At 49.7% G+C, this 26,425-nt stretch overlaps 1 protein-coding gene and 1 non-coding gene across 8 annotated transcripts; both read left to right on the forward strand.

The window, feature by feature from the left end:
• Positions 1 to 26,108, forward strand: Chd3 (chromodomain helicase DNA binding protein 3). Of its 7 annotated transcripts, none has more exons than XM_076871242.1 (40): positions 1 to 271; positions 4,798 to 4,910; positions 5,368 to 5,538; positions 5,766 to 5,890; positions 7,126 to 7,409; positions 7,620 to 7,750; positions 7,896 to 8,046; positions 8,288 to 8,481; positions 8,784 to 9,017; positions 9,190 to 9,393; positions 9,998 to 10,209; positions 10,896 to 11,027; positions 11,385 to 11,484; positions 11,876 to 12,067; positions 12,220 to 12,420; positions 12,725 to 12,862; positions 13,144 to 13,265; positions 13,423 to 13,596; positions 13,724 to 13,865; positions 14,087 to 14,218; positions 15,101 to 15,218; positions 15,434 to 15,558; positions 15,748 to 15,979; positions 16,307 to 16,473; positions 17,472 to 17,649; positions 18,072 to 18,137; positions 18,689 to 18,774; positions 18,932 to 19,065; positions 19,607 to 19,751; positions 19,924 to 20,086; positions 20,582 to 20,703; positions 20,829 to 20,961; positions 21,071 to 21,172; positions 21,370 to 21,492; positions 21,853 to 21,961; positions 22,154 to 22,286; positions 22,603 to 22,844; positions 23,871 to 24,034; positions 24,281 to 24,407; positions 24,881 to 26,108. In XM_076871242.1, the coding sequence occupies exons 1-40, from the start codon at positions 1 to 3 to the stop codon at positions 25,119 to 25,121; spliced, it is 6,333 nt and encodes a 2,110-aa protein (XP_076727357.1). In that variant the 3' UTR covers positions 25,122 to 26,108. The 7 variants fall into 7 exon arrangements, with proteins under 7 accessions (XP_076727357.1, XP_076727359.1, XP_076727360.1 ...); XM_076871244.1 differs by having other exon boundaries at positions 22,603 to 22,798; positions 24,881 to 25,087; XM_076871245.1 differs by having other exon boundaries at positions 7,908 to 8,046; positions 21,367 to 21,492; positions 22,603 to 22,798; positions 24,881 to 25,087.
• LOC143411106 (small Cajal body-specific RNA 21) lies at positions 19,198 to 19,336 on the forward strand. The gene has a single exon (XR_013092820.1).
• Positions 26,109 to 26,425: the final 317 nt, after the last annotated feature.

Here is a 26,425-nt window from a genome sequence, read left to right on the forward strand (position 1 = left end):
ATGGCTTCCCCTCTGAGGGACGAGGAGGAGGAGGAGGAGGAGATGGTGGTGTCGGAGGAGGAAGAAGAGGAGGAAGAAGAGGGCGACGAAGAGGAGGAGGAGGTGGAGGCGGCCGACGAGGACGATGAGGAGGACGACGACGAGGGAGTACTCGGGCGCGGGCCGGGCCACGACCGGGGCCGCGACCGCCACAGCCCCCCCGGCTGCCACCTCTTCCCGCCGCCGCCACCGCCGCCACCGCTGCCCCCGCCGCCGCCGCCCCCGCCGCCAGGTAAGCAGCTGCCCCGACTCCCCCCCCCAACCCGAGTGGGAGCCGCGGGCGCGCGAAGCCGGGCGGGGGGCCGGGCACCCACCGCGCGGCCGAGCCGAGGAGAATCCGGGGCGCGGGCCACCGTCTAGGGCCGGCGCCCTGCAGCGGTCCTGGCGGTCCCGGCGGTCCGGGCGGCGGCGGCCGCGGGGCCCGGCCTCCTCCCCTCCCCCGCCGCACCCCTCCCCCGCCGCCGCCGCTGCTGCTGCCGCCGCCGCTGCTGCCGCCCGGGCTGGAGAGCGCTGGGCGCGAGCTGCGCGCGCGGACCGGGCCACTCGGTCGCGGCTTTCGGGGGAGGAGGAGGAGGAGATTTTTTTTTTTACCCTCGGCGGGGAGGGGGTAGGCAGGAAACGGCCGAGGCGAAGCCAGGGCCCCCTCCCTGGCCGAGCGAGGGACCGCGGAGACCCTGGCGGCCGGCCGGCGGCGTGGGGGAGGGGCACGTGGGGGAGGGGCGGCCGAACGAGCGCCCCTCGGGCTGCGACCCCGGTGGGGTTGCACCGAGGCAAGGTGAGGTTTCTATGTGTGGTGTGGAGCAAACCCCCACCCCACTCCACTCGGCACTTGGGCCGGCAGAAAGATGACAGTGTCCATCGGACCCCTTTCCACCTGCGGGGACTTAGGTGCCCTCCAGCTCTGGGGCGTGTGGTGGCACGCGGGGAAGGGGTCGCGTACATGTGGGCGGCTGATGACTAGAGGCAGGTAGCGGCAACACTCCATTCAGACCACTTCCTGGAGTTAGACTTGAGCTACCCCCCACTTCCCCAGCTGGGGGATCGTGAGAGTCAGTTAAGATTGGGGGACGAGAGGAAAGTGGGGAGCCAGATGTCCCCGGCCCCACCCCCTTCATCTCTCTTCTGCTTCGGGCTCTTTTGTGTCAAGTGCGGGCCCCCTCTCCCCCTCAGGACCCTGTCAGTCTGGGCTGGCTGAACTGCCCAGCTGTGACTCTCACGTGGCTGCCATTCACTGTCACTCACTCTTTGACCGAAACTACCCACACCCTGACCATGCTGGGGGGGGCGTAACCTGCCCACCCAGCTGGTCTGCAGCTTGACCATCACTCAGCACCCCTCTCCCTGGATGACAAGTCATCCGGCGCTCTGGGCGGTACTCTCCGGGAGTGATGGAGATAGACTGCTGCCTGGCATCAGGAGCCCAGCAGTGGCTCCCTTCAGACCACCCTCCTCGTGGAGGGATTTTGGGGCTTCCTTTGGATAGGTGAGCCTTATGGTGTCTGCAGAGCAGTACAGATGCTCCAGACTTCAAAACGTCTACCATCATGCTCTTTGTAAAACTGTCATATTGATCCGTGTGGCTTATGTGGCACATGTTCTTATCTAGTTGAGGCAACCTTTGAGGAGGCAGTGAGGGAGTGCTTTCTTGTGGGGGTGGGTGGGGGTGTGTGTTTAATGGAGACTGGTTCAAGTCTCCCTGTGCCCCCAGGCTTGTCTATATTATAAAGGGAAAAGTTTTTAAAAAGTTATCCCAGAGAGCCAGCCTGCAGAATTCACAGGAGGAAAAAGAAATAAAAGAGTCGTGGGGAAAGGGTTGCCTGTAGGGTTGCCTACAGCAAGGTGCCGAAAGAGGAAAAGAAAGGATGTCAGGTGAGTTAGGGGAATAGCAGCCCTCACCTATTTTGTATTCTGAACTTGGAATCTGGTATTTGGGTGTTTTTGATCCCGGATCTGGGTTTGAGAGAGAGGGGCGCATGAAAGAATCTAAGGTTGAGATGGGTCTTTGTGTCCTACTCCCTCCCCTTTTCCCTCTTCGCTTTCTGAATCGTGAAGAAACGTCAGACGCTTTTAAAGTGTTACATCTAAAGTGAAATTCCACCTCTCCTCTCTCCCTGGGCAATGCTATCTCCCTTTCAGCCCTCCGAGTCAAATGAGTGACCCAGATACACCCCCTCAGATGACTTTCTGAGGTAAAACTTTGGGAAAATATTTTTAGCCTGCTCATTATCTCTGTCTACCTAAGTGTGGGGAGAATAAGCCTCCTCGGAGGAGATCTGCTCAGGCTGCCCTCCCTCATCCTTTTCTGGAACATGAATTTGTACATCTGAGAGCTTTCCATTGTTTTTCAGTCCGACTGCTTTGATTCTCACCATTTTGTTTTACATTCTTACTCAAGACCAATTTTATCCCTTCCCCCTCGCTCCAGTCTCCTTACATTGTTAAACGTTTAAAATAATAGCACTCGTGTTGGTGGGGGAAGGGAGCAGGAAGCCAAAAAAACTCATTTCTTCTCCCTCCCCCTTCTGGCAAGTCTAGAGAAATAATATAACATAATATATAGATGTGATTCCTTGAGGTGGGGGTGGGGAATGATTGTGGGTGGTGCGGAAAATTCTGGTAGTTTCTTTGCAAAAGGTCTGAAAATACAAACCCACCCCCTGCGTGCAGTACGCATGTGCAGCAGACCTATTATGGAGGTTCGTTGTGGGGGAGGGAGGGGAATTTGAGAAAAAATAAATATATGTGTGAGAGATTGATGGTGAGATTAGGAGAGAGGGGCGGGTGGGAGGCGAGGCTTTCGCGCAGGCTCCTCCCCCGGGCTTGAGCAGCCAGGCTCCACCCTCCCTCCCCGCCTTCCCGAGATCTGAGCTGGGATGTGGGAGAGTCTGGGCTCCAGGCCAGCATTGAGTGGCTGCTGAGACAGAGGTTAGGACTTAGATTTGCTTTATTACCCTCCCTTGCCTCCCCTCGCCCCGTTCTCCTTTGCCTTCCCCGCCGCGGACGTCCGTCCAAGTTCGGGAACCTCCTGCTGCGCGGGGGGTGGGTGGTGGAGTTCACAGGCTGTGCGGGCCCCCACCCCCAGCTGGGAGTGACCCAGGCCACTTTCCTGATCCTTCGCCAGTTGGCCTGCCCTTGCCACTGCCCCGGCAGCCTCCGTTTCCATGTTCGTGTTAACCCAAGTCCCTGGGGTTCAGAGGAGCCTGGCGTCCTCCTGACTTCCTACTACAGTTCCCCCACACACACACACCAATCCCCCACCTCGGTTTTCACACCCTGGTCCTAGGTAGGCAGCCCCCTTTCATATCCACAGCCAGTGCTAGAGTGTCCTCCTGGTTCAGCACAAGAGGACACAGGTTGCCAGAGTTAGGAGAAAAGGTAGTGCGAAAGGAGGGAGGTGCCAGGAATTTGAGGGAATGGAAACCCAGGCCTCTGGTTGTTAATTGTGGCTAATTTTCCTTGCTGTTGAGGGAAAGAGGATTGTGTGTCCTAGAGCAAGGGTCTGGGCCAAACCCAGGCTTTCCCCTCCTGCAGCAGCTGCCTCTGCCTGGACAAGACAGGTCTGGCTGGTTAGTCTAGTGCTTAGGTGCCAGAGGCTAACAGGGGCCCAGTCTGTGTGGCATCAGTCTGTGTGGCACCTCCTCTTCCTGTTTAGGAGCAACACTGACTCCCAAGCCTCAGCAGACTGGCAGGGGTCATGGAGTATGGGGTGGAGGAGGCATCAGGGAAGAACCTGCCCAGGGCCATTTGACAGAGGCTTCTGGTGAGAGAGTCAGGGATCTTGCCCTGCAGAAGCAGGTACAGGCTGACTCCTGGATTTGTGCCCGTGAGTGTGTGTACATTGGAAAACACAAATGCTGGGCATCTCTGTCTACCTATATCTTTGTTTCATTTGGACTCCTAGGTTGTCTGTATAGTGATGGATCAGGATGTCTGGAACAAAGAATAGAGGGGAAGAGTAAAATCAGGGGATAAAGGGTGCAGCCCCTGGGTTCTCAAAGGGAGCAAGAATATGGGAATAGATTTGGAAGCAGATTTCAAGCTAGTAGGGAGGAGGTATATCATTAAGGGAATTCTGGAGATTTCCTCCTCTCTGGTTAGAATGCAGGCAGACACTATGATCCTGTGGGCAAGAAATGAAAATGACTGGCTGAGGATTTCTTTTCCTCTAGGACTATGTTGGGGTGACAAGATGCCGGTGATTATCCGAGGAAATGTAAATAGAGGCCTCCCTCTTGGCAAAAAGCATGTCAGCCCCCAGGGTGTTAGTGTGAGAACCCAGGTGTCCACCTTTGGCTCTCCCTTCTCAGCATCTGGCTTAGGGAGCTGCCAGCTTGTGTCTCCCCACTCCAAGTGCTGGGGTCAGGCCAGGCCAGCAGCTGGGCATGGCTTCCCCCAGTTCCTGGGCAGGATGCCAGCTGGCGAAGTGAGGGGAAGGCAGGAGGAGTCCTGGCGGCGACTGAAAGGACCTGCCACAGTCAGAGCCCGTGGCCTGGAGCCTGGTCCCTTGTTAGTAGGAGGGGAGAGAAGGGAGTGGTTTGGCGTTCTTCCTTTCTGACCCCTGACCTCCCATTGAGAACCAGAGCATCCCAGAGTACTCAACACACTCTTGTTTGCATCCAGTGAAAGGCAGCAAGGTTTGGAGGAGTTAATGCCCAGTTCCTAGAGAGTGGGACTGAGGCAGTGGGGAAGGGGGTGTGGAAGGGCCTTAGAGATTAGGAACCTAGAGGCTTATGTTTTCTGATGTTCTCTGCTCTAAAGATAAGGATGACATTCGGCTGCTGCCTTCAGCATTGGGTGTGAAGAAGAGAAAGCGAGGACCCAAGAAACAGAAGGAAAACAAGCCAGGCAAACCCCGCAAACGCAAGAAACTTGTAAGTGACAGGGATTCCTAATTTTGTGGCAAGCCTCAGGGACCATTCCCAGAGAATCACATTTTCTTTTTTCCTGATTATCCAGGTAGGGAGGTGTCCTGAAGTCAAGGAGGCTTGACCCTCTCACATCCCCCCACACCCCATTACTTTATATCTCTTGGATCTAGGACCCTAACCTCACTCACTCTCTACAACCTGGTGAAGAGCCCGGTCATTGTTGATGTGATTTGCCCAACAGAATCAGTCTTGGAGGAAAACTGTATGAGTTCAGACCCCTCTGTCTTCCTGGGCAATTTATTTAGCTCCCTGTGCCTCAGTTTCTTCATCTGTAAAGTGGATAAACAAATCAGTTGTTATACAATTGTTGTGAAGTTGGAAATAAAATGTAATGTGCTAAGAACAGTTCTTGGCACATTGTAAGGATGAATAAATGTTATTTTTATTTCTCTCTCTTTAGGACAGTGAGGAAGAATTTGGCTCAGAGCGAGATGAGTACCGGGAGAAGTCAGAGAGTGGGGGTAGTGAATATGGAACTGGACCAGGTCGGAAAAGAAGACGGAAGCACCGAGAAAAAAAGGAAAAGAAGACAAAGCGGAGGAAAAAGGGGGAGGGTGATGGGGGCCAAAAGGTGAGTAGGATTAGAGAGCAAGGGTGAGTAGTCAGCATTAGAGAGGCATATCTAACATCTGAGAAACAGGCATGAGCAGGAAGGGAATTCCCTGAGGCGTAGTCTGTGAGGGATAGGGTTGGACTAGAGAAGGGAGCAAGAAGCTGGTAGGTAAGTATTGAGGCATGTGTGGGGGCCCAGGAAAGAGCCCGGGGAGTGCCCACCTCACTGAAGTTCCCCCTACCCAGCAGGTGGAACAGAAGTCATCAGCTACTCTACTTCTGACCTGGGGCCTGGAGGACGTGGAGCATGTGTTCTCTGAGGAGGATTACCACACACTCACCAACTACAAAGCCTTCAGCCAGTTCATGAGGTGGGATGGAACTGGGAGTCCTCTTGAACAGACAATTTTAGGGAGGTCCTGAATCCCTCTGGAATCCGATCATTGCAAAGAAATTACTCTCCAGAGAAATTCTCAGCCCATGCTCACAAAATTTAACACCATAATTTCAAGGCATTCTTGGACTCCTAAGTATCCCAGGATTCCAGTTAAGAATATTTCACTGAGGGGCGTGAGGGACAGAGATCATGATTCCAGTTCTAGGTTAGGGAACTGTCTAGCAACAGAATATAATGAGTCCTTTCCTAGCCCAGCAGTCCCATTTTCCCCTCCATGACCTCTTTAAACTCATTCTGGGAGGTACCATCCTTGTTTCAGAATTTCCCTTGCTCATTTATCGAGTCTCTGCCCCTTCCTTAGGTCCCAGTAACAATGGAGACTGCTTTGCTGCCAGTGGGCCTAAGCTACAATGGCCCTCAAAGTATAGAATAGTCTTTTGGGGAAGGAGGCATTTTAATAGAAATTATTATCCTAGAAGCAACTGCTGTGAGGTTCAGGCCCTGGTCTCATTTTGGGCAAGTTACTGAATTTCTTTGATCCTCAGTTTCCTCACCTGTAAAATAGGAATAATAATGGTTTTACTGACAGGAGTCTGTGAATTTGATGGGATAATGAGTACAAAGCCCAGTACATTTGGTATCTAGCCCCAGGATGTGTTAACTGATAGCTGTCTTTAGTAAAGTTTCACTTACCTTACTGCTAAAGATGGTGCTTTTGTTATCACTCAGGGCCACACATGTCTTCACAAGAGCAGAACAATGTGGCCATCAGTGTTCCAGAATTTCCTTTGCTTACTTATTAAATCCTCATTTATCAGACTCCTTCCTACTGGAACCTTTTTTCAGGTTCCATGAGTTTAACTAGTAAAATGCAGTGAATTATAGCAAGAATTATTGTGAGAATGAAATGAGAGTTTATATAAAAGTGTTTTAAACTATGAAATAGTATATAGAAGTAAATCATTTGAGTTTATGTTATTCTTTTTTACTTTATTCTTTTTAGCTTTTTTTTTTGGCTTTGAAATCTTATTTTGCTTTTTTCTTACTGTTTTTTTTAAACTTCCTTTCACCTATTTATTATTTAAATTGATTTTTTCTTAATAGAATATATTTTTATCACCCAGGAATCCTAGACACTATTGATGAGGGAAGATGGCAGTATTCCTAGACCATCTGTGAAGGGTTTGAGTTCTGCTTCTATACTTACAGGCCCCTAATTGCTAAGAAGAATCCTAAGATCCCAATGTCTAAGATGATGACTATCCTTGGGGCCAAGTGGAGAGAGTTCAGCGCCAACAACCCCTTTAAGGGGTCAGCAGCTGCTGTGGCCGCGGCAGCAGCAGCAGCAGCAGCAGCTGTGGCTGAGCAGGTGTCAGCTGCTGTCTCCTCAGCCACCCCCATAGCACCTTCTGGACCCCCTGCCCTTCCACCACCCCCTGCTGCTGATATCCAGCCCCCACCCATCCGAAGAGCCAAAACCAAAGAGGGCAAAGGTAGGAAATGCGCTTATTCAATCACTGTCACTCCACCCTCCAAACTGCCTAGAACTCTTGCCTTCCCAGCCCCAATTGCTAGAAGAGAAACATTTTCCAGAAAGAGGGTCTTAGTGAAACCATAGCCCACAGAGTAATCCCCATGACATTTGTTTACCAGGATGTGTTATGACTTCTGGTTTCTCTCTCCTCGTTTCTACCCTCATTCAGGTCCAGGCCATAAGAGGCGGAGTAAGAGCCCCCGAGTGCCTGATGGACGTAAGAAGCTTCGGGGAAAGAAGATGGCACCACTTAAAATCAAACTAGGGCTGCTTGGTGGCAAGAGGAAAAAGGGAGGCTCGGTGAGTGACCCCTTCGTTTCTGCTAAATACCTGGGCATCAAGGGCTAGGGTCCAGAGACAGGTCTACAAGGGAAGCTGGACCTGGGACCCCAAGGCCTGGGGAGGGGAGTGGAATCAAGTCTGCCTCGCTGACAACCACGGGCAGTATGTTTTTCAGAGTGATGAGGGCCCTGAACCAGAGGCTGAGGAGTCAGACCTGGACAGTGGCAGTGTCCACAGTGCTTCAGGCCGGCCTGATGGCCCTGTCCGCACCAAGAAACTAAAGAGAGGCCGACCAGGAAGGAAAAAGAAGAAGGGTAAGGGGTGCTTATTCTATGTGAGTCTGTCATTCTGCCTTTTTCTCTCCCTTTGCCGTTTTTCTTCTTTCCAATTTTGACTTCTTACTCAACTCTTCTGTGTGTGTGTGTGTGTGTGTGTGTGTCTGTCTCTCTCTCCCTCCCTCCCTCCTCCCTGGATATCCTTTTTTCTCCCTGGATACCCTTTTTTTTCTTGTGCTTTCTCTCTCTCTCCCTTTGCCTTCACTGGGGTATATGACAGTCCTGGGCTGTCCTGCAGTGGCCGGGGAGGAGGAGGTTGATGGCTACGAGACGGATCACCAGGATTACTGTGAGGTGTGCCAGCAGGGTGGGGAAATTATTCTGTGCGACACCTGCCCTCGTGCCTACCACCTCGTCTGCCTTGATCCTGAGCTTGACCGGGCTCCTGAGGGCAAATGGAGTTGCCCCCACTGTGTGAGTACCTCATGCCCCTAGGAACCCACCCACCTCTTTTTCCTCCTTGTTTTCAGTTATTCTTTTTCACCCCCAAATGCCTGGGCTCCTCAGTAATGGATGTCTCAGCATCCAGGATCTAATTGGGTGCTTTCCCCCATCTCTTTGCCCCCATAGTCAACATTTTTGGAAATTGGGGTGTTCTATTCCTTAGTTTCCACCAGTCTTCTCTGCACTTCTAGGATTCAGGCATCCTGTTTTTGCCTCTATTCTCCAGTCTCACTCCTTAATCCTTTCCTTTATGTCTGTACTTGACTTTCTAGGAGAAGGAGGGGGTACAGTGGGAGGCCAAGGAGGAAGATGAAGAATATGAAGAGGAAGGAGAGGAGGAAGGGGAGAAGGAGGAAGAGGATGATCACATGGAGTACTGCCGTGTGTGCAAGGATGGTGGGGAGCTCCTGTGCTGTGACGCTTGCATATCCTCCTACCACATCCACTGCCTGAACCCTCCCCTGCCTGACATCCCCAATGGTGAATGGCTGTGTCCCCGATGCACAGTGAGTAGAACCACCTTCTTGGCATTTACCATGAGGCCTGACCCCTTTGTCCATCTCTGGGGCCCAGATGTTTAGGTCTTCCTTTCTCTGCCCCCTCCCCTTCTGGCACCTTTCTCTCCTAACAAGGGGTTCTTTCTGCCTTTCTTCTTTCTCATGTGTGTCCAACTTGAAGTGTCCAGTGCTGAAGGGTCGTGTGCAGAAGATCCTGCATTGGCGATGGGGGGAGCCACCTGTGACAGTGCCAGCCCCTCAACAGGCAGATGGGAATCCAGATGTACCACCCCCCCGCCCTCTTCAAGGCAGATCTGAGCGAGAATTTTTTGTCAAGTGGGTAGGACTATCCTACTGGCACTGTTCCTGGGCCAAGGAGCTTCAGGTACAAGAGCCCTTCTTTTGCCCCTCTTCTAGGACCTTGACTACTGCCATTCTACTCTGGTCTTCCATTTCCTTTGTTTTCTCTCATTTTAGGCTTCTGTTCTCATATCCTTGCAACTTCCATGGTTTTCATAGGTTTCCAGTCTTCTTTCTCTTCATTTTCATTAGCTTTTTTTCCTTAGAGATAAAAAAGCCTTTCTTCATTTTATTTAATTTCATGTTTTATCAATCTCCACAATTTTGTGTCTTGTGTGTGTGTGTGTGTGTGTGTGTGTGTTTGTGTGTTTGGATTCAAACCCAGGGCCTGGCAAAGTCTAGGCAAGCTCTCTACCCCTGAGCTATACTAGCCCATCCATACTCTTAATAACCATATTCTCTGCCTGTGTTTTGCTCTTCCTGGCCCCACCCAGGCCCTGTCTTCTGACTATTCCATCTGTTCATTTTATTTGTTCTCCTGCTTTGGTATTGGCTTTTTTTTTTTTTTTTTTTTTTGCTCATCTATTCTCTTTTAAAGTCATTCTCTTCTCCCAGCAGGCCTTTTCTCTGTCACCCTTCGTCCTCTCTGGATGTTGGGACTATCTCTTCTCTTTCCCTCTGTGCATCAGCTGGAAATCTTCCACTTGGTAATGTACCGAAACTACCAACGGAAGAATGACATGGATGAGCCTCCGCCCCTGGATTATGGCTCTGGTGAGGATGATGGGAAGAGTGACAAGCGCAAGGTGAAAGATCCACACTATGCAGAGATGGAGGAGAAGTACTATCGTTTCGGCATCAAGCCAGAGTGGATGACTGTCCATCGTATCATCAACCACAGGTGAGTCCTTGGTCTGTGGGAAGGCCAATCTGGGATATGATACTGTTCTTACTGTGGAGATGATCTTGTGTTAATATCTGTTAATAGACTAAGTGACTGAATGATACTTGATTACTCCTGCTAAAGCTCTAGCCTTCTGGCCTAGCTTCCTCTATGGGGCAGGAGAACCCAGGAGGAAAGTCCAGCCCAGCATTTGTCCTTGCTGTCACTAATTTCCCAATAGCACAAGAGATTCCCACATGGGTCTGGGAATGGGGGCAAGAAAATAAAACATGAGAAGCACAGTTCATCCAGATTCTTTTTTTCTTCATAGTATTTATTACTGCCTAATGTTATGTTATATATTCATTGCTGCCTTCCCAGTAGAATGTGAGCTCTCTGATAGGGTCATTTGTCTGTTTTGTTCATTGCTGGATCTAGTACCTGGAACAGTGCCTGGCACATAGTAGATGCTCAGTAAATACTAATTGGAAGAATGAAGGATGGAGGAGTCTTCAGGAATATTTTGTGAAAGTTGATATTTACCTGCCATCCTAAAAGGATTAGCATAGTACTTAAATCATTCTGAATTCCCTTTCTTTGGCCTGCCATTGAGGGTGAGGTGACAAATGCTTCATGTCTGCTGATACTTGTATTTATCAGGACTTCTTGCTCTTTGTGATTATTTTCCTCCTCCTGTTACACAGTGTGGATAAAAAAGGGAATTACCACTATCTTGTGAAATGGAGGGACTTGCCCTATGACCAGTCCACATGGGAAGAAGATGAAATGAACATTCCTGAATATGAAGATCATAAGCAAAGTTACTGGAGACATCGGTGAGGGAACCAGGTCATGGATTAGAGGGAGAGTAAGGATGGCACCTGAAAGCTAAATGAGGATGAAGTAGGGACACAGCCAAGCTAGAGTTTAGGGAAGTGGCAACCTGGGCTGGGTTGTTTGGGTGGGGTCAGGAAACAGCCAGTACAAGGAATAGAAATAAGATCTGTCCTGAGCAATAGGTAAGAGGATGCTTGGGAGTGGAGAAGGTTAGCTTTCAGGGTGAAGTATAAAAAGTGATGGTATAGAGACTGGGAGAAAAAAAATACAAGAAAATCTAGGTTACAGACAGTGGGATCAGGAAAATGGGAGGGGTTTCAAGGACCAGGCCTCACTCAGACATATTCTTTTCCCAGAGAACTTATTATGGGAGAGGACCCTGCCCAACCCCGCAAGTATAAGAAGAAGAAGAAGGAACTGCAGGGTGACGGGCCTCCCAATTCTCCTACTAATGATGTAAGTTCTCTTAGCTGGCCTTTCTCTTGTCTGCAGCCATGGTGATTGAAGTCTTTCATGGGACTCTTGACACAGCTTCCCAGGGTTTCAGCATCTTCTCTCGGTGTTCAGCATTGTCCTGAGAGAGGCTAGGAATTTTGGCATAAGAGTGAGAGCTACTATAGATAGCAGCCCAGTAGGGCTCTTGTACCATCTAGCCTTTCCTCATGGTGCTGTTACATGTTGTTTTAAGGAGTGAAGAGAGGAATTAAAGACTAGAACTTTGATAAGTTCAGGACATAGCAGAGAGAATTATAATCCAACTTGATACTGGTGGCAGAGAGGGAGGAGAAGACCAAGACAGAGGAGCCCTGACTATTCCCTTGAGCTTTCTGATTTCTTGACTCTACAGCCTACAGTGAAATATGAGACTCAGCCACGGTTTATCACAGCTACTGGAGGAACACTGCACATGTACCAGCTGGAAGGGCTGAATTGGCTACGTTTTTCATGGGCCCAGGGCACCGACACAATTCTGGCTGATGAGATGGGGCTGGGCAAGACCATTCAAACCATCGTCTTCCTCTACTCACTCTATAAGGAGGTGCTGCATTCTAGGACCCTAAGTGGGCAACTGGGCTAAGACCTAGTTTAGAATAGGGAAGTGGGGTGGAGGATGGACCTACATAGCAGGTAGCAGGTTGGGTTGTATACCCTGGAGCCTAAACTAATGTGCTCCCCACCCTTGACTCCTAGGGCCACACAAAAGGTCCCTTCCTGGTCAGTGCCCCACTTTCTACCATCATTAACTGGGAGCGGGAGTTCCAGATGTGGGCACCCAAGTTCTACGTGGTGACATACACGGGTGACAAGGACAGCCGGGCTATCATTCGTGAGAATGAGTTCTCTTTTGAGGACAATGCCATCAAAGGCGGCAAGAAAGCTTTTAAGATGAAGGTAAGCCCCTTTACCTCACATCTCTTATGACCCTCAGATCTGTCATTTCTATACCTCAACCAGTAATTCAGTTCCTGTATTCTCCATTTGCATTTCTCTATCCTTTGTTCCACCTATTCTCATGCCTCTGACCCCCATGGATCTGTGTGCTGGACTGGTGGGTGAAAGTTTAGGGATCATATTCAGTGACCTCTGCTTGGGGTCCCAAGTTGGAGCACAGAATATCTGAGTAAAGAATGAGGGCTGGAGGTATAGGTGCATGGATATCAAGTGGCAGCTGAACATGCAGTGGTTGTGTTGGCAGAGGGAGGCACAGGTGAAATTCCACGTTCTCCTGACATCATATGAGCTGATCACCATTGATCAGGCAGCTCTTGGCTCCATCCGCTGGGCCTGTCTTGTGGTGGATGAAGCCCATCGACTCAAGAACAACCAGTCCAAGGTGAGTAAGAGTCCCAGACCTGAGAAATTTGAGACTGTGGATTCCAACTTGCCTTGGTCTTTGAAAACAAAATGAAACAAATAAAAACCAAGTTCTGGGAGGTAGAGTTCCTGGGAACTTCTCAGGGAAAGTCTTGCCTAGAGGAGGGAGAAGTCTAAGGATTTGTCCTCTCTGATTTTTGAGAGAAAAAGGAGTTGGGGGAAGGGAACAGTCAATGTGGTGGATCAAACATTTGTCACTGATTAGCCATTTCTCCTGCCTGTTTTTGCCCCATTTTCTAGTTTTTCAGGGTCCTCAATGGCTATAAGATAGATCACAAGTTGCTACTGACAGGAACCCCACTGCAGAATAATCTGGAGGAACTCTTCCATCTGCTAAACTTCCTCACCCCAGAGAGGTTTAAGTAAGTTTCTCACTAAGGGTAGTCTGCATAGAGAAAGCCACAGAGGCTCGGGAGCTGGTAGAGAATGAATCTTAGATGGAGATTGGAGAATAAAGCCTGATATTGGGGTCAAAGAATTTGACAGTTGTTCGTTTCCTTATTTCCTCCTGTCTATTAGCAACTTGGAAGGCTTCCTGGAGGAGTTCGCTGACATATCCAAAGAGGACCAGATTAAGAAACTGCATGATTTGCTGGGACCACACATGTTGCGGAGGCTCAAAGCGGATGTCTTTAAGAATATGCCAGCCAAGACAGAACTCATCGTTCGAGTGGAGCTGAGCCCCATGCAGAAGTGAGACATAAAGCAGGCTACTGGGGGTTGGGGATTTGGTGGTAGCTTTCCAGGAGTTAATGACCAAATACAATATCATAATTGCTTTCTCTATATGTCTCCTCTATGCCCCTGACCTGGTCTTTAGGAAATACTACAAATATATCCTGACTCGAAATTTTGAGGCCTTGAATTCACGAGGCGGTGGGAACCAAGTGTCACTGCTTAACATCATGATGGATCTTAAGAAGTGCTGCAATCACCCATACCTCTTTCCTGTGGCTGCTATGGTAGATACAAAGAGCAGGGAACTGATAAAATGGCTAATACTCTGAAAACCTGGGAGAGACCATATTGCATGAGGGTGGAGCTAGACCAGAAGGCCAAAGAATTGATCCTTGAGGAGTAGGAATTTGAAAGGTGGGGTAGATTTGGGTTTCTGGCTTTCCAGGCACAGTAAGGATAAGGAGGCATGTTTCCTGACCCTTTCTTCCTTTTGCTTCCTATTCAGGAGTCCCCAAAACTCCCCAGTGGGGCTTATGAGGGTGGAGCACTTATTAAATCATCAGGGAAGCTCATGTTACTGCAGAAGATGCTGCGGAAGCTGAAAGAGCAAGGACACAGAGTGCTCATCTTCTCGCAGGTGACCCATCCCCTCTGTTCTGTTTCTGCTTTCTGTTCCTCCCTCTCAGCCAGACCTTAATTCTTGATGTCTTTTCTATGATTGCTATGGTGTGATGGATTAGGAGATTCTACCCATAAGGGTGCCCAGCACAGCTACTTCATTCCTGGCTTCTGGTCCATGTTCCTAAGGCTTTGGGAAGTTAGAGTCCAGCTCCTGTTTAGCTGGTTAGGGGCAGGGTGCGGTAGAGCCATCTGCCTCCAGGAGGCCTCTGGAACTAGTGCCATTTCCTAACCTTCTTGGTAGGTGGGGTCAAGGAACAAAGACCTTTTAGAAATCCTATGAAAGCTACACTTCTGCTCTCCAGAAAACTGCACATACAGTTACATCATTTTGTACAGATTTTCAGAAATCTTATGAACCCTGTTTTTTTTTTTTTTTTTTCTTTTCTTTTTTTGGTACCAGAGATTGAACCCAGGGACATTCTACCACTGAGCCACACCCCAGCCCTATTTTGTATTTTATTTAGAGACAGGGTCTCACTGAGTTGCTTAGCACCTCACTATTGCTGAGGCTGGATTTTAACTCAAAATCCTCCTGTCTCAGCCTCCTGAGTTGCTGGGATTATAGGTGTGTGCCACCACATCCAGCTTTATGTACCCTTTTCTTAGGTCTCAGGGAACCTGTCTTAGTAGAAATGGTCTTTAATCAAGAGAATATGGCAAGAATGCAGAACAGTGAGCAGCTGGGAATGGGAGGAGGGAATACACTCAATTTGCTTAAGATAGGGCAGGGGTTCAGGTGTAAAGCTTGGGGTCAAATTTGAGTAAAGGGATAGTTTGAAGAGACAGGCCCATTCCACCGCCTTGGCATTTCAGACTCCTTTCTTTTCCCTTGCTGTAGATGACCAAAATGTTAGACTTGCTAGAAGACTTCTTAGACTACGAAGGCTACAAATATGAGCGCATTGATGGTGGCATTACTGGTGCCCTGAGGCAGGAAGCCATTGATCGGTTCAATGGTAAGAGGGAGATCCCTTAGTTGCTGGTGGGTGTGTAAGGCCTGAGAAACCTGTGCCAGGTCCCTGGGACAAAAGGGGAGCTGGTACAGGGGGATATTGGACACCTAGGTTTTGAGTTGGAGTCATAGTCATTTGTAGTCAAGGAACATCTAGCAGCAGGTGGACAGAACTACTGGGTACAGGAAAAACCTAGCCTCCTAATTCTCACCTCCTAGCTCCTGGGGCCCAACAGTTCTGCTTCCTCCTATCTACCCGAGCTGGGGGCCTAGGCATCAATCTGGCGACTGCTGACACTGTTATCATCTTCGATTCTGACTGGAACCCCCACAATGACATCCAGGTGGGAACTTGCATCTTGGAGCCCCTGTGCCATTCAACAAGGAGATGTGGGTTCACAGAAAAGTGTATCATGCTGTGGGCTGGCTTAGAAATAAACCTCTTTGGGGAGTGGAGAGGGCCTTTCCTGAGCATGTGGCAGCTTCTCCGTGCCATTCCCCTGGCCCACCCCTGCTTTCTCTCATCCTTGTAGGCTTTCAGCCGGGCTCACCGGATCGGCCAGGCCAACAAAGTGATGATTTACCGGTTTGTGACTCGTGCATCCGTGGAAGAGCGAATCACACAGGTGGCCAAGAGAAAGATGATGCTGACACACCTGGTGGTGCGGCCCGGGCTGGGCTCCAAGGCAGGGTCTATGTCCAAGCAGGAGCTTGATGACATCCTCAAATTTGGCACTGAGGAGCTATTCAAAGATGAAAATGAGGGTGAGAGCCTTTTCTGCAGCTCCTTGAAGCCAGCCCCTGCTCAGTGAAGCCAGGTCCTTTGAGCACTTCTCCACTTCAGCCCACCCTGGGAGAAAAGCACACACTCCTCTGTAGCCTATGAAGGAAGAAGAGTCTTCTTTCCAGTGGTCTTTGGAGGAGGGTTAGCCTCCTAAACAAACAAAAGAAAAACCCCTTGACATTGCTTCCAGGAAAAAAAGCCTTCCTTCCTGGGCCCCCAGAGTATATCCTTTTCTCCATCTTTGAAAAGGTGATGCCTGAGCTTCTGATTGGAACCCCAAGTTCTCTTTTGTTCCTCATCCCCACCAGGGGAGAACAAAGAGGAGGACAGCAGTGTGATCCACTATGACAATGAGGCCATTGCTCGGCTGTTGGACCGGAACCAGGATGCAACTGAGGATACTGATGTACAGAACATGAATGAGTATCTCAGTTCCTTCAAGGTGGCACAGTATGTTGTTCGGGAAGAAGACAAGGTGAGAGGTTTGGGGGCCAGGCATTGTCTATCACAGGTCATCTTTCAAGGGCAGTGTCCTTTCACCAAACCTTGGAAGTAGGATTCTCCTTTGCTCTTTTATTTATTCTCTCATATTAGTCTCTAGCAAAGAGCAATACTGAACCTCAAAGAACTTCTTTTTTTTAAATATTTTTTTACTTGTTCTTTATAGTTGCACCATGACATTATAATGTATTTTGTGTGTTATACGTACATGGAGTATAACTTCCCCTTCTTGTGGCTGTACATGATGTGGAATTACACTGGTTGTGTATTCATATATGAACATAGGAAAATTATGTCTGATTCATTCTACTGTCTTTTCTATTCCCAACCTCCCTTATTTCCCTTCATTTTCCTTTATCTAATCCAATGAACTTCTATTTCCTCCATCCATTTGTGTTAGCTTCCACATTTCAGACAGAATGTTTGGCCTTTGGTCAAACAGATTATTAATCTAATAGGTTAAACCAGACTTTGGAGAGAAACTTGGACATAGAAAGTTCTGGTAAACCTAGGAGAGTATCTCCTGAGTCAATGTAGGAGGAAGATGGAAGTATAGAAGAAGTTAGAAAAGAGGGCTTAAAGAGGCAGAGAGCCAGGTACAGTGGCAGACACCTAAAATCACAGCTACTCAGGAGGCTGATTCAGGAGGATGGCAAGTTCAGTGAGAGCCTGAGCAACTTAGCAAGACTGACCCAAAATAAAAAAAATCAAAAGGGCTGGGGATGTATCTGAGTGGGAAAGCAACTTGGGTTCTATTCCCAGTACCTCCAAAAAACAAAAAGATAGGAGAAGTACCTTGCATAGAATAAATGATACAGGAAATGATTGATGTCCAAAAACTTGAAGCAGAGCTGAGAAAGGGATCTAGGAGCAGCAAGCAGGATTTGATTGAGGCAGGAGAATAGGGCTCTTGATGATGCCAAATGACTGGTGAGGAAGGAGACCGCCAGCCTTTACTCTGCTGCCCTTCAGATTGAGGAGATCGAGCGAGAGATCATCAAGCAGGAGGAGAATGTAGACCCTGACTACTGGGAAAAGCTGCTGAGGCATCACTATGAGCAGCAGCAGGAAGACCTCGCCCGGAACCTAGGCAAGGGCAAAAGGGTTCGCAAGCAAGTCAACTACAATGATGCTGCTCAGGAGGACCAAGGTAAGGACTGCACCAATGCAGGTGATGAGAAGGAAAGAGATGATGAGTAGGAACTTGGAGGCTGGGTCTGCTTAGAGGGAAAGAGAAGCCAAGAAGTCAGGGTCTTTTCCTGCAGAAAGAGAAAGTGGTTAGGAAGGATCAGTAGAAACTACCCAAAGGCCAGGTGGGTTGGCATGCAATTTAACTACCAGTGGGTTGCTTATAGTAGCTTTGGCAGAAGGCAGGGTGGTGGAGCAGAAGATGCCTTGGGATCAAATAGTGAATACAAATAGTTCAAGATACATGACCCAGAGTCAGGCTGTGGGCAGTGACCCCAGTGTCTCATGAGGACTAAGGCCAGGGTGGAGGGGAGAAATCCAAGCAAAAAGGGTCCCAGCATGGCTAATCCAGGAGTCACCACTGAGTCTTTTCTACCCTCACAGATAACCAATCAGAATACTCAGTAGGGTCAGAGGAGGAAGATGAAGACTTTGACGAGCGTCCTGAAGGTGGCACATTTTCCTTTCTCCCTCAGCTCTTCCCATTTCACTTCCCAACTTCCTTTTTAGGCCTACTGTTTTTGAACAAATAAAAGTGCTTTTTTTGTTTTTTGAGGGGGGTTTTGGGTAGAAAAACTAGATTGCAGATGAGCAAAAAGGAAGAAATGCTGATAATCTCCCCAGCCAGGCATGGTGGTGCATGCTTGTAATCCTAGTGACTTGGGAGGCTGAGTCAGGAGGGGGATCACTTGAGGCCAGCCTGGGCAACATAGCAACACCCTGTCCCCCTGCAAAAAAATAAATAAATAAATAAACAACAAACCCAAAGTGGTTCTATCATTTTACCTTTCCACAAGGAATCTTGCCTGTGTCAAATAAATATTTGACATGACTTGATTCTTTTAGATTTACTGGGTTGATAGTTCTGCAAGTAGTTGGAAGAAAATTAGAAATGAATGTGACACAACTATTCCTATGTTTCAATCTGTGGGAAGGGGTGTGGAAGAGGTCTGAGTCTTAGAGGAGGTAGATCTATTAATCAGGGTCACCCCCATCCTCAGGGCGTCGACAGTCAAAAAGGCAGCTCCGAAATGAGAAGGACAAGCCCCTGCCTCCACTGCTGGCTCGAGTTGGGGGCAACATTGAGGTGAGAATTGGGCCCAGGCTCCTGTGTATTCTCTAAGGAGAGAATGAGGGCTGCAGGGAGAGAGAATTGAAAATTGAGGTCTGGATCACTGAAGTAAAAAGGACAAAGACTTAAGACCTGGTCATTCATAACCCCTACCTTCTTGCCCTATCCTCAGGTGTTGGGATTCAACACCCGTCAGCGGAAGGCTTTCCTCAATGCTGTGATGCGCTGGGGGATGCCGCCACAGGATGCCTTCACCACACAGTGGCTTGTACGAGACCTGAGGGGCAAGACTGAGAAGGAGTTCAAGTGAGTATGGGTGATTCAGGGGCGATTCAGTTGAGGGGTTAAGAACTTTGGGTGTTACTTTGATTTTCTTGGCCGCCATATGATGTTATCTTACTCACCTGATCACCACTTACCCTGCCATGCTGTGTCTCCTGGCTCAGTTTCCTGGGGGTGGGCTCAGCCTACTCCACCTCCCCTCAGCTGAGCCTAGAGTAGAGGGGCCAGGCACCCTCCTTCATGGGAGAGGTATTTAAGGAAGGCGCCTCACCTGGGCTGGCCTAGCCTCACATTTACTTGGCTATGATAACCTGGCAGGAGGAGCTGGTGGAAAGGATGAATAACTGACTGATGGGGCCCAGGAACAAAGTATCAAAACCCAGGATACATATACAGAGAGAGAAGTCAATAGGAGAGTTAGGATTTGGAGGGCTGAGAGCTGAGAGGCCCATGGGGATGAGAGCCCTGGAGGTACCTGGGGAGTTGGGGTTTAGGGGTTCAATAATCTGTGCCTTAAATCCTTTCTAAGTCTCCCTAACCTTCCTCCCACCCCCATGCTCCTCAGGGCCTATGTGTCTTTGTTCATGCGCCATTTGTGTGAGCCTGGAGCAGATGGCTCTGAAACCTTTGCTGATGGAGTCCCTCGGGAGGGACTGAGTCGCCAGCAGGTGTTGACCCGCATTGGAGTCATGTCTCTTGTCAAGAAGAAGGTATCAATCTTCCCTCACCCTAAGAATCAGGGCAACCACTTAGGCTCTGTTCTTCCTCTGCCTTCTGTCCTCAAATTATGGGCTCAGGCTGGTTTTAGACAGAAGGGACCAGAGCATCCTGTTTGTCTAGTGCCTGGAGCTAACCCCTGTCTCTACAATAACCTTTCCCCAGGTACAGGAATTTGAACACATCAATGGGCGCTGGTCAATGCCGGAGCTGATGCCTGATCCCAGCGCTGACTCCAAGCGCTCTTCTAGAGCTTCCTCACCTACCAAAACATCTCCCACCACTCCTGAGGCTTCTGCTACCAATAGTCCTTGCACCTCTAAACCTGGTAATCAGGATTCCAGGTGTCAGGAGAGACAGAGATGGGGTCAAGAGTCAGAGATGGAACCCCTGCTTTCCTCATTGTATTAGTCAATCTTGCATGATTATAACAGGAAACCTATGACTAACTTTTTTTTAAAAGAGTTATTTGAGTTCATGATTATGGTGGTCCAAGGTCAAAGGGCCACACTTGGTGATGGCCTTCTTGCTAGTACAGTCCCAAGGTAGGGTAAAACATCACATAGGAGGGGACAGAGAGTGCATGTTTGTTCTGATCTCTAGCCCACTTCTTAAAAACTACTAGGATTCATCATGGGGCTCCACCTTGATAACCTCACCTAATCCTGATCACTTCCCAAAGACTCTCCTCTACACACCATGGTTGGATTAAGTGTCCCCCCTCCTAGTACCTCACAGTGGGGATTAAATTTTAACATGTGAACCCTTGGAGGACACTTCAATCACATCCAAACCATAGTACTGTTCTGCCTTCCTCCTATAGCTACTCCTGCTCCAAGTGAGAAAGGAGATGGCATAAAGACACCTCTTGATAAGGAAGAAGCTGGCAACCAGGAGGAGAAGCCAGAGAAGAATAGCAAAATTGGGGAGAAGATGGAGACAGAGGTATGTCTTCTCTTCATCCTCTCCTCTGAGGAGAGGGGTGGAAGGGTCTTGGGAGATGTGTCTCAGTAGCCAGGTACCTGGGAGTCAGTCCTCTGGCTGATCTTGACTCTCTTATCCTCCTCCAGACTGATGCCCCAAGCCCAGTCCCATCACTTGGGGAGCGGCTAGAGCCAAGGAAGATTCCTCTAGAGGATGAAGTGCCAGTGCCTGGAGAGATGGAGCCTGAACCTGGGTACCGAGGGGACAGAGATAAGTCAGGTGGGTGCTTGGCCCTAAGGGTGATGGGAGGATTAGAATTTGGGAGTTCCCTTTTCTGGTGTCAGGGGATGAGGGTGACATCCTTCCTATCCCCTGCCCCCTCCCACAGCCACAGAGTCGACGCCAGGAGAAAGGGGGGAGGAGAAGCCGTTGGATGGACAGGAACACAGGGAGAGGCCGGAGGGGGAAACGGGGGATTTGGGCAAGAGAGGTAATGGGTGGAAGGACTGGACACTTGGACGCTTGGGTCCTTGAGGGGATCAGGGGAGGTGGAGTCTGGGAGACCAAATGGCCTGGGTCCTGGGTGGGTAGCTATTGGAAAGGCCAGTACAGTACAGGTAGTAAGTAGTTTTGGGAACTGGGAGGAGGTGTCCTGAGGTGTGAGCTTTGCCCTATCTGCCCTAGCAGAAGATATAAAAGGGGACCGGGAGCTTCGACCTGGGCCTCATGAGCCGAGGTCCAACGGGCGCCGTGAGGAGAAGGTGGAGAAGCCACGGTTCATGTTCAATATTGCTGACGGTGGTTTCACAGGTGGGAGAGGTTCTTCCTGGTATCTGCTTCTCACTGGGATCTGCCCAACCTCCTAGGGTTTCTCATTTTGCCTGAAGCTACTTTTAATTCTAAAATGGTGAATGCTGAATCTGATCCTTGCTTTAAGTCTTCCTAAGTGTACTGCCAAACTCCACACGTCTCTAATCTCACCTTTATTCTCAATCTTAGAATATGACTTTGTTCATAATCAATTTTATTCCTCACTTCTAAGTCAGCTTTATTCATTCCCCCTAAGTAGACTTTAGTACTCTATAATTTTTCATTTTCTCATCTATACCTGTCTGTCAGGAAGGATGTGGTTTGCAAACCCCTGATGCCTCTGTCTGCTGTCCTCTCCAGAGCTTCATACCCTGTGGCAGAATGAAGAACGGGCAGCTATTTCCTCTGGGAAACTCAATGAGATCTGGCACCGAAGACATGACTACTGGCTTCTGGCTGGGATTGTCCTGTATCCTTTGATACCAGTACCAAAGGTTCTCTTAACCAGGAGAGAGGGTAACTACAGGGGGAGATGAGTCCACACACAGGGAAGGGAGGCTTGTACCATACTTCGGGGACATCAGACCAAAAGGAAAAAAGTATTTATAGCCAAATACATCCCTGTTAAATTCCTTGATGGTCCCCTTTCCTTAATCAACAGCCACGGCTATGCACGGTGGCAGGACATCCAGAATGATGCTCAATTTGCCATTATCAATGAACCATTTAAAACTGAAGCCAATAAGGGGAACTTTCTGGAGATGAAAAATAAGTTCCTGGCCCGGAGGTTCAAGGTGGGGACAAGGGAAGAAAGGAATAGGGTTGAAGAGAAACAGGTCAAAATTCGGACCAGATCTGATTGGAACCCAGGGAAGGAAAATTAATACTTTGAGGGTTGTGGCAAAGTTTGAGGCCAAGACCAAAGTGTAACTTTGTGTTGGGGACTGAGGTCTGAATCAGGGTTGACACTGGGGTTGCAGTTAGTATGGAGCAGCAGGTACCCTGGTCCAGCAGTGAGGGAGGATGGGTCTCCAGTGCTGTGTCTGGTCCATCATCTTGCTCACTTCTGAATAGTAGAACCCTGCTTTCACCCCAACCCTGTGCCCTCAGCTCCTGGAGCAGGCGCTGGTGATCGAGGAGCAGCTGCGGCGGGCGGCCTACCTGAACCTGTCACAGGAGCCGGCGCACCCCGCCATGGCCCTCCACGCCCGCTTTGCCGAGGCCGAGTGCCTAGCCGAGAGCCACCAGCACCTCTCCAAGGAGTCGCTGGCGGGGAACAAGCCGGCCAACGCCGTCCTGCACAAGGGTAAGGGCCGCGGCGGCCCCGCGCGGGGGAGGGCCCACAACGCTGCGTAAGTCTTCACCCCGCACCCCTCAAAATCTTCCCACCCCTCTGACCCCCTTTACCCTCTGAACCATCCCCCTCTGACCTCTAACCCTATCCCTGACCCCTTAGTTTTTAGCTTTTAGCACTTGTGCAAGTCAGCCCTCTTCCATGCCTGATAGTGGTCATGTCAGTGCCCACCAGAGGTACTCCTCCCGATGTGTGTCTTGTCTACACAGTAGGGCCTCTTCCTGTGTGGTAGAATTTCACACACCTGTCATACTGCTAATGCCATCCAACTTGAGGTCTTGGTCTATGTATATACCACAAAGGTCCTTAGTTCTTGTCTCACAGATCATATTCCCTCACATATTCACCCTGTGGAGGCAGAAATTGCCACCCATCCACCCTCTGACCCTGTGAAACTTCCCTTTGACCTTCAACCCTTTTCCCATACCCTCTTACCTTGATGATTATAGATTAAATACCAAAGCCCTTTAACCATGTAATCCTGCCTGGTATAGTGACTGACTCCTGGCCCCTTTGATCCCTGTTCTAATTCATTGAATCTATAATGCTGACCCTCTAACCTCCTCTCCCCTTACATATTAAAACCTTGATTCCTTAAACCTTGGATACCACTGACCACCTCCCACACCTCCTGACTATTTCCTCCCCATCATCCCCAATCCCCCAACCTCACTCTTCCAGTATGGGATGTTCTGACAACTCCCCGCCCCCATGTCTTCCAATATCCTCCCCTACCTCTCTTTTCTCCCATTTCTCCTTTTTCTTGTTTCTCTCCATCTGTCCTCTGTGATGATCTGGTCTCTCTCTTTTTCCTGACACTTTCCTGAGTCATTCTTTTTCTGTCTACTTTTTTGTTGCTCTCTTCTATTGCTTCTGTCACTTGTCTCTGGTTCTTTGATGTCTGTGTCCTCCTCTTTATTTTTCTGACTATCTGTCCATCTGACTCCTTGTCACTTTTCCTGGCTCCATCTCTCTCTTTCCCTGTCTTTCTCTTGCCCTTCTTTCTCCGTGGCCCGGGCCCCAGTTCTGAACCAGCTGGAGGAGTTGCTGAGCGACATGAAGGCGGACGTGACCCGCCTGCCAGCCACGCTGTCCCGAATACCCCCCATCGCAGCCCGCCTTCAGATGTCCGAGCGCAGCATCCTCAGCCGGCTGGCCAGCAAGGGCACGGAGCCTCACCCCACACCGGTAACCCTCTTTCCCCCAACTCGTTTTCCCTCTCGGTGCACCTCCTTCACACACACAAACACTTCCATCAGAATCCTAAACTATATGGAAAAACCACCTGCTAGACCTCAGTCTTCACCCTTGAGTGAGTCTCCCTGCCTGTGTTACACCCCTCAGTAGTTCTGGAATGTGGCTTTTGTTCCCATACATCCATCTTTCCTCTTAAAGACTATGGATTAACTAACCTCAGCTTGCTTTCTATTTCAGGCCTTCCCCCCGGGTCCCTACGCCACACCTCCGGGGTACGGAGCGGCCTTCAACGCCGCACCCGTAGGGGCCCTGGCCGCCGCAGGCGCCAATTACAGCCAGATGCCTGCAGGGTCCTTCATCACAGGTCAGCTGGTGCTTCTAATTCCCGCTTCTCCCACTTCTTCTTTGCCAAGCTTCATCCCTGCTCAACTTCCTTGTCCTGCTGTAGCTATCTCATTTCCTTGCATGTGTCCAGTACCAGGGAATGGAGTTGTTCTGGGCTTCATTCTATCCATCCCTTTCTTAACTCTTCTTCTATCCCCATTGTCAAAAAACCTCACCCAGTATTTTAGTGGTTCTGTGGCTTGGTATCTCCCACACCAGCCTCCTCCATCTGGGTTACCTCAAGGGAAAGTGAACATGAATTCAGAGGGGTAGAGTGAGAGTTGGAACATGCATTCAGTCATATGGAGAATCTTAGGGAGGGAGCTTCGCCCTGGTCTTCCCACCCTTACCCAAGAAAATTGGGAAGTGGTAGTGGTAAGAGTATATTAATGTTCAGAAGTAATATTTGGGAGCAATGTGGGGATTGATCTTTCCTTACTCCTTTCCAAACAGCCGCCACCAACGGCCCTCCAGTGCTGGTGAAGAAGGAGAAGGAAATGGTGGGGGCACTGGTGTCAGACGGGCTGGATCGGAAGGAGCCCAGAGCCGGGGAGGTGATCTGTATAGACGACTGACTGGATCCCAGGCCTGCCCTTCACCCAGGCCCCGTCCCAGAGGCCGACCCCCTGCTCAGGCCCTGGGGCCTGCTGCCAGTTCTCCGTCTTCTCCACCCCTTGGGCCGCCATTGGGCTAAAAGCCCCTTTGCCCCTCTATAACTCCTCTCTTCAAGAAGGGACCCTTGTCTTTCCATCCTTATACACCTTTCCCACCAAGCTTTGAAGGCTGTGCTGGTGTGAAGTGGTCTGGGTGGGAGATGATTAGCTGGGTCTTCCAAGTACCTTTATTCCCCCACTGCCAAATATACACAGCTTCCCAGTAAATGGTTGTCAGGAGGAAAGAGATGGAGCCTCTGCCATATCAGCTCCACCTCTTGCAGAAGTGGGGGATTAGCCTTGCCTGGCGTTTAGGAACTTTTGTGGGAAGAAGAGCTTCAAAGAGAGGGAGGGGTACTTTTAGAGAGGAATGAAAATGAGCCCTGGGAGGGAGAAGGGAAGAGGAAGGGTGGCTGCATGTTACCTTCCCCTACCTCTCCCCAAATGAAGGGTGGAGCAGCTATGAGGGAGGGAGTCTATTGCTGTTCAGCCTCAGAATAAAGGCGCCATTCACTGGCTCAGTTACCTCTTGTGTACCGCCATCTTGTGTTGGGAAACTTACCCCACTCCCTAGGTACCAAGGACCACCCCCACAAAGAAAGTAATGGTTGGGCGATACTCCCTCAAGCCAAAGAGGAGCTCCCCAATCTGATCTAGGAACCCAGGTAACCTAGAAAGGCGGGGAGAGAATATGCCGGCCAGACATGGGGGCAGCCCCCAACTCTGCCGCTCAGGTTCCTGAGGGACTTACCTTTCCTTTTCAAAGCCTGGTTACAGACTAAATGTGAGTGAGCCAGGCAGGGGGACCTAGTTAGGGGACTACCTTGCCTGTGGGACCAGAGCAACATAGTGGAGGGCAGGCTAGGGAGATGTGGGCATTCCCCCTTTCTAGGAGGGGTTGGGGAGTGGCAGTTTGCATGGCGAACCTCCCACTTCCTCATTGCTGCCCCTTCACTTTCTTGCTGCCCCTTTCCCAGTCTCTTCACACCCACTCCTGGTCTGTCCCAGTCCCCTCTTCTGTATCAGGTTTATTGGTTGTACATATAAATTATACTTTCCTTTCTGTGTGCTCTGTTATTTTGGCTGAGGGAGTTCTTGGGTGGGAAAGGGATAAAAAAAAATTATTGCTTTCTGCCATTTCGTTATCATCTGTCTTCCCCCCCACACACACCTTTTTTAACTTGTGACTTTTCTTTACCTCATTTTTGTCTCTGAATCATTCACTAAAACTGGACCCTTTTTCCAATGTCAGCTGTGTGATGAGCTCAGTGTACAGGAGGGTGAGCAGGATCCCTGTGTGGCTTTGTGGCTTCAATGGAGTATAGAGAGGGAGCAGGCTTCCTTG

The sequence above is a fragment of the Callospermophilus lateralis genome, chromosome 11 (genome assembly GCF_048772815.1).
Source record: "Callospermophilus lateralis isolate mCalLat2 chromosome 11, mCalLat2.hap1, whole genome shotgun sequence".
Classification (NCBI taxonomy): Eukaryota; Metazoa; Chordata; class Mammalia; order Rodentia; family Sciuridae; genus Callospermophilus; species Callospermophilus lateralis.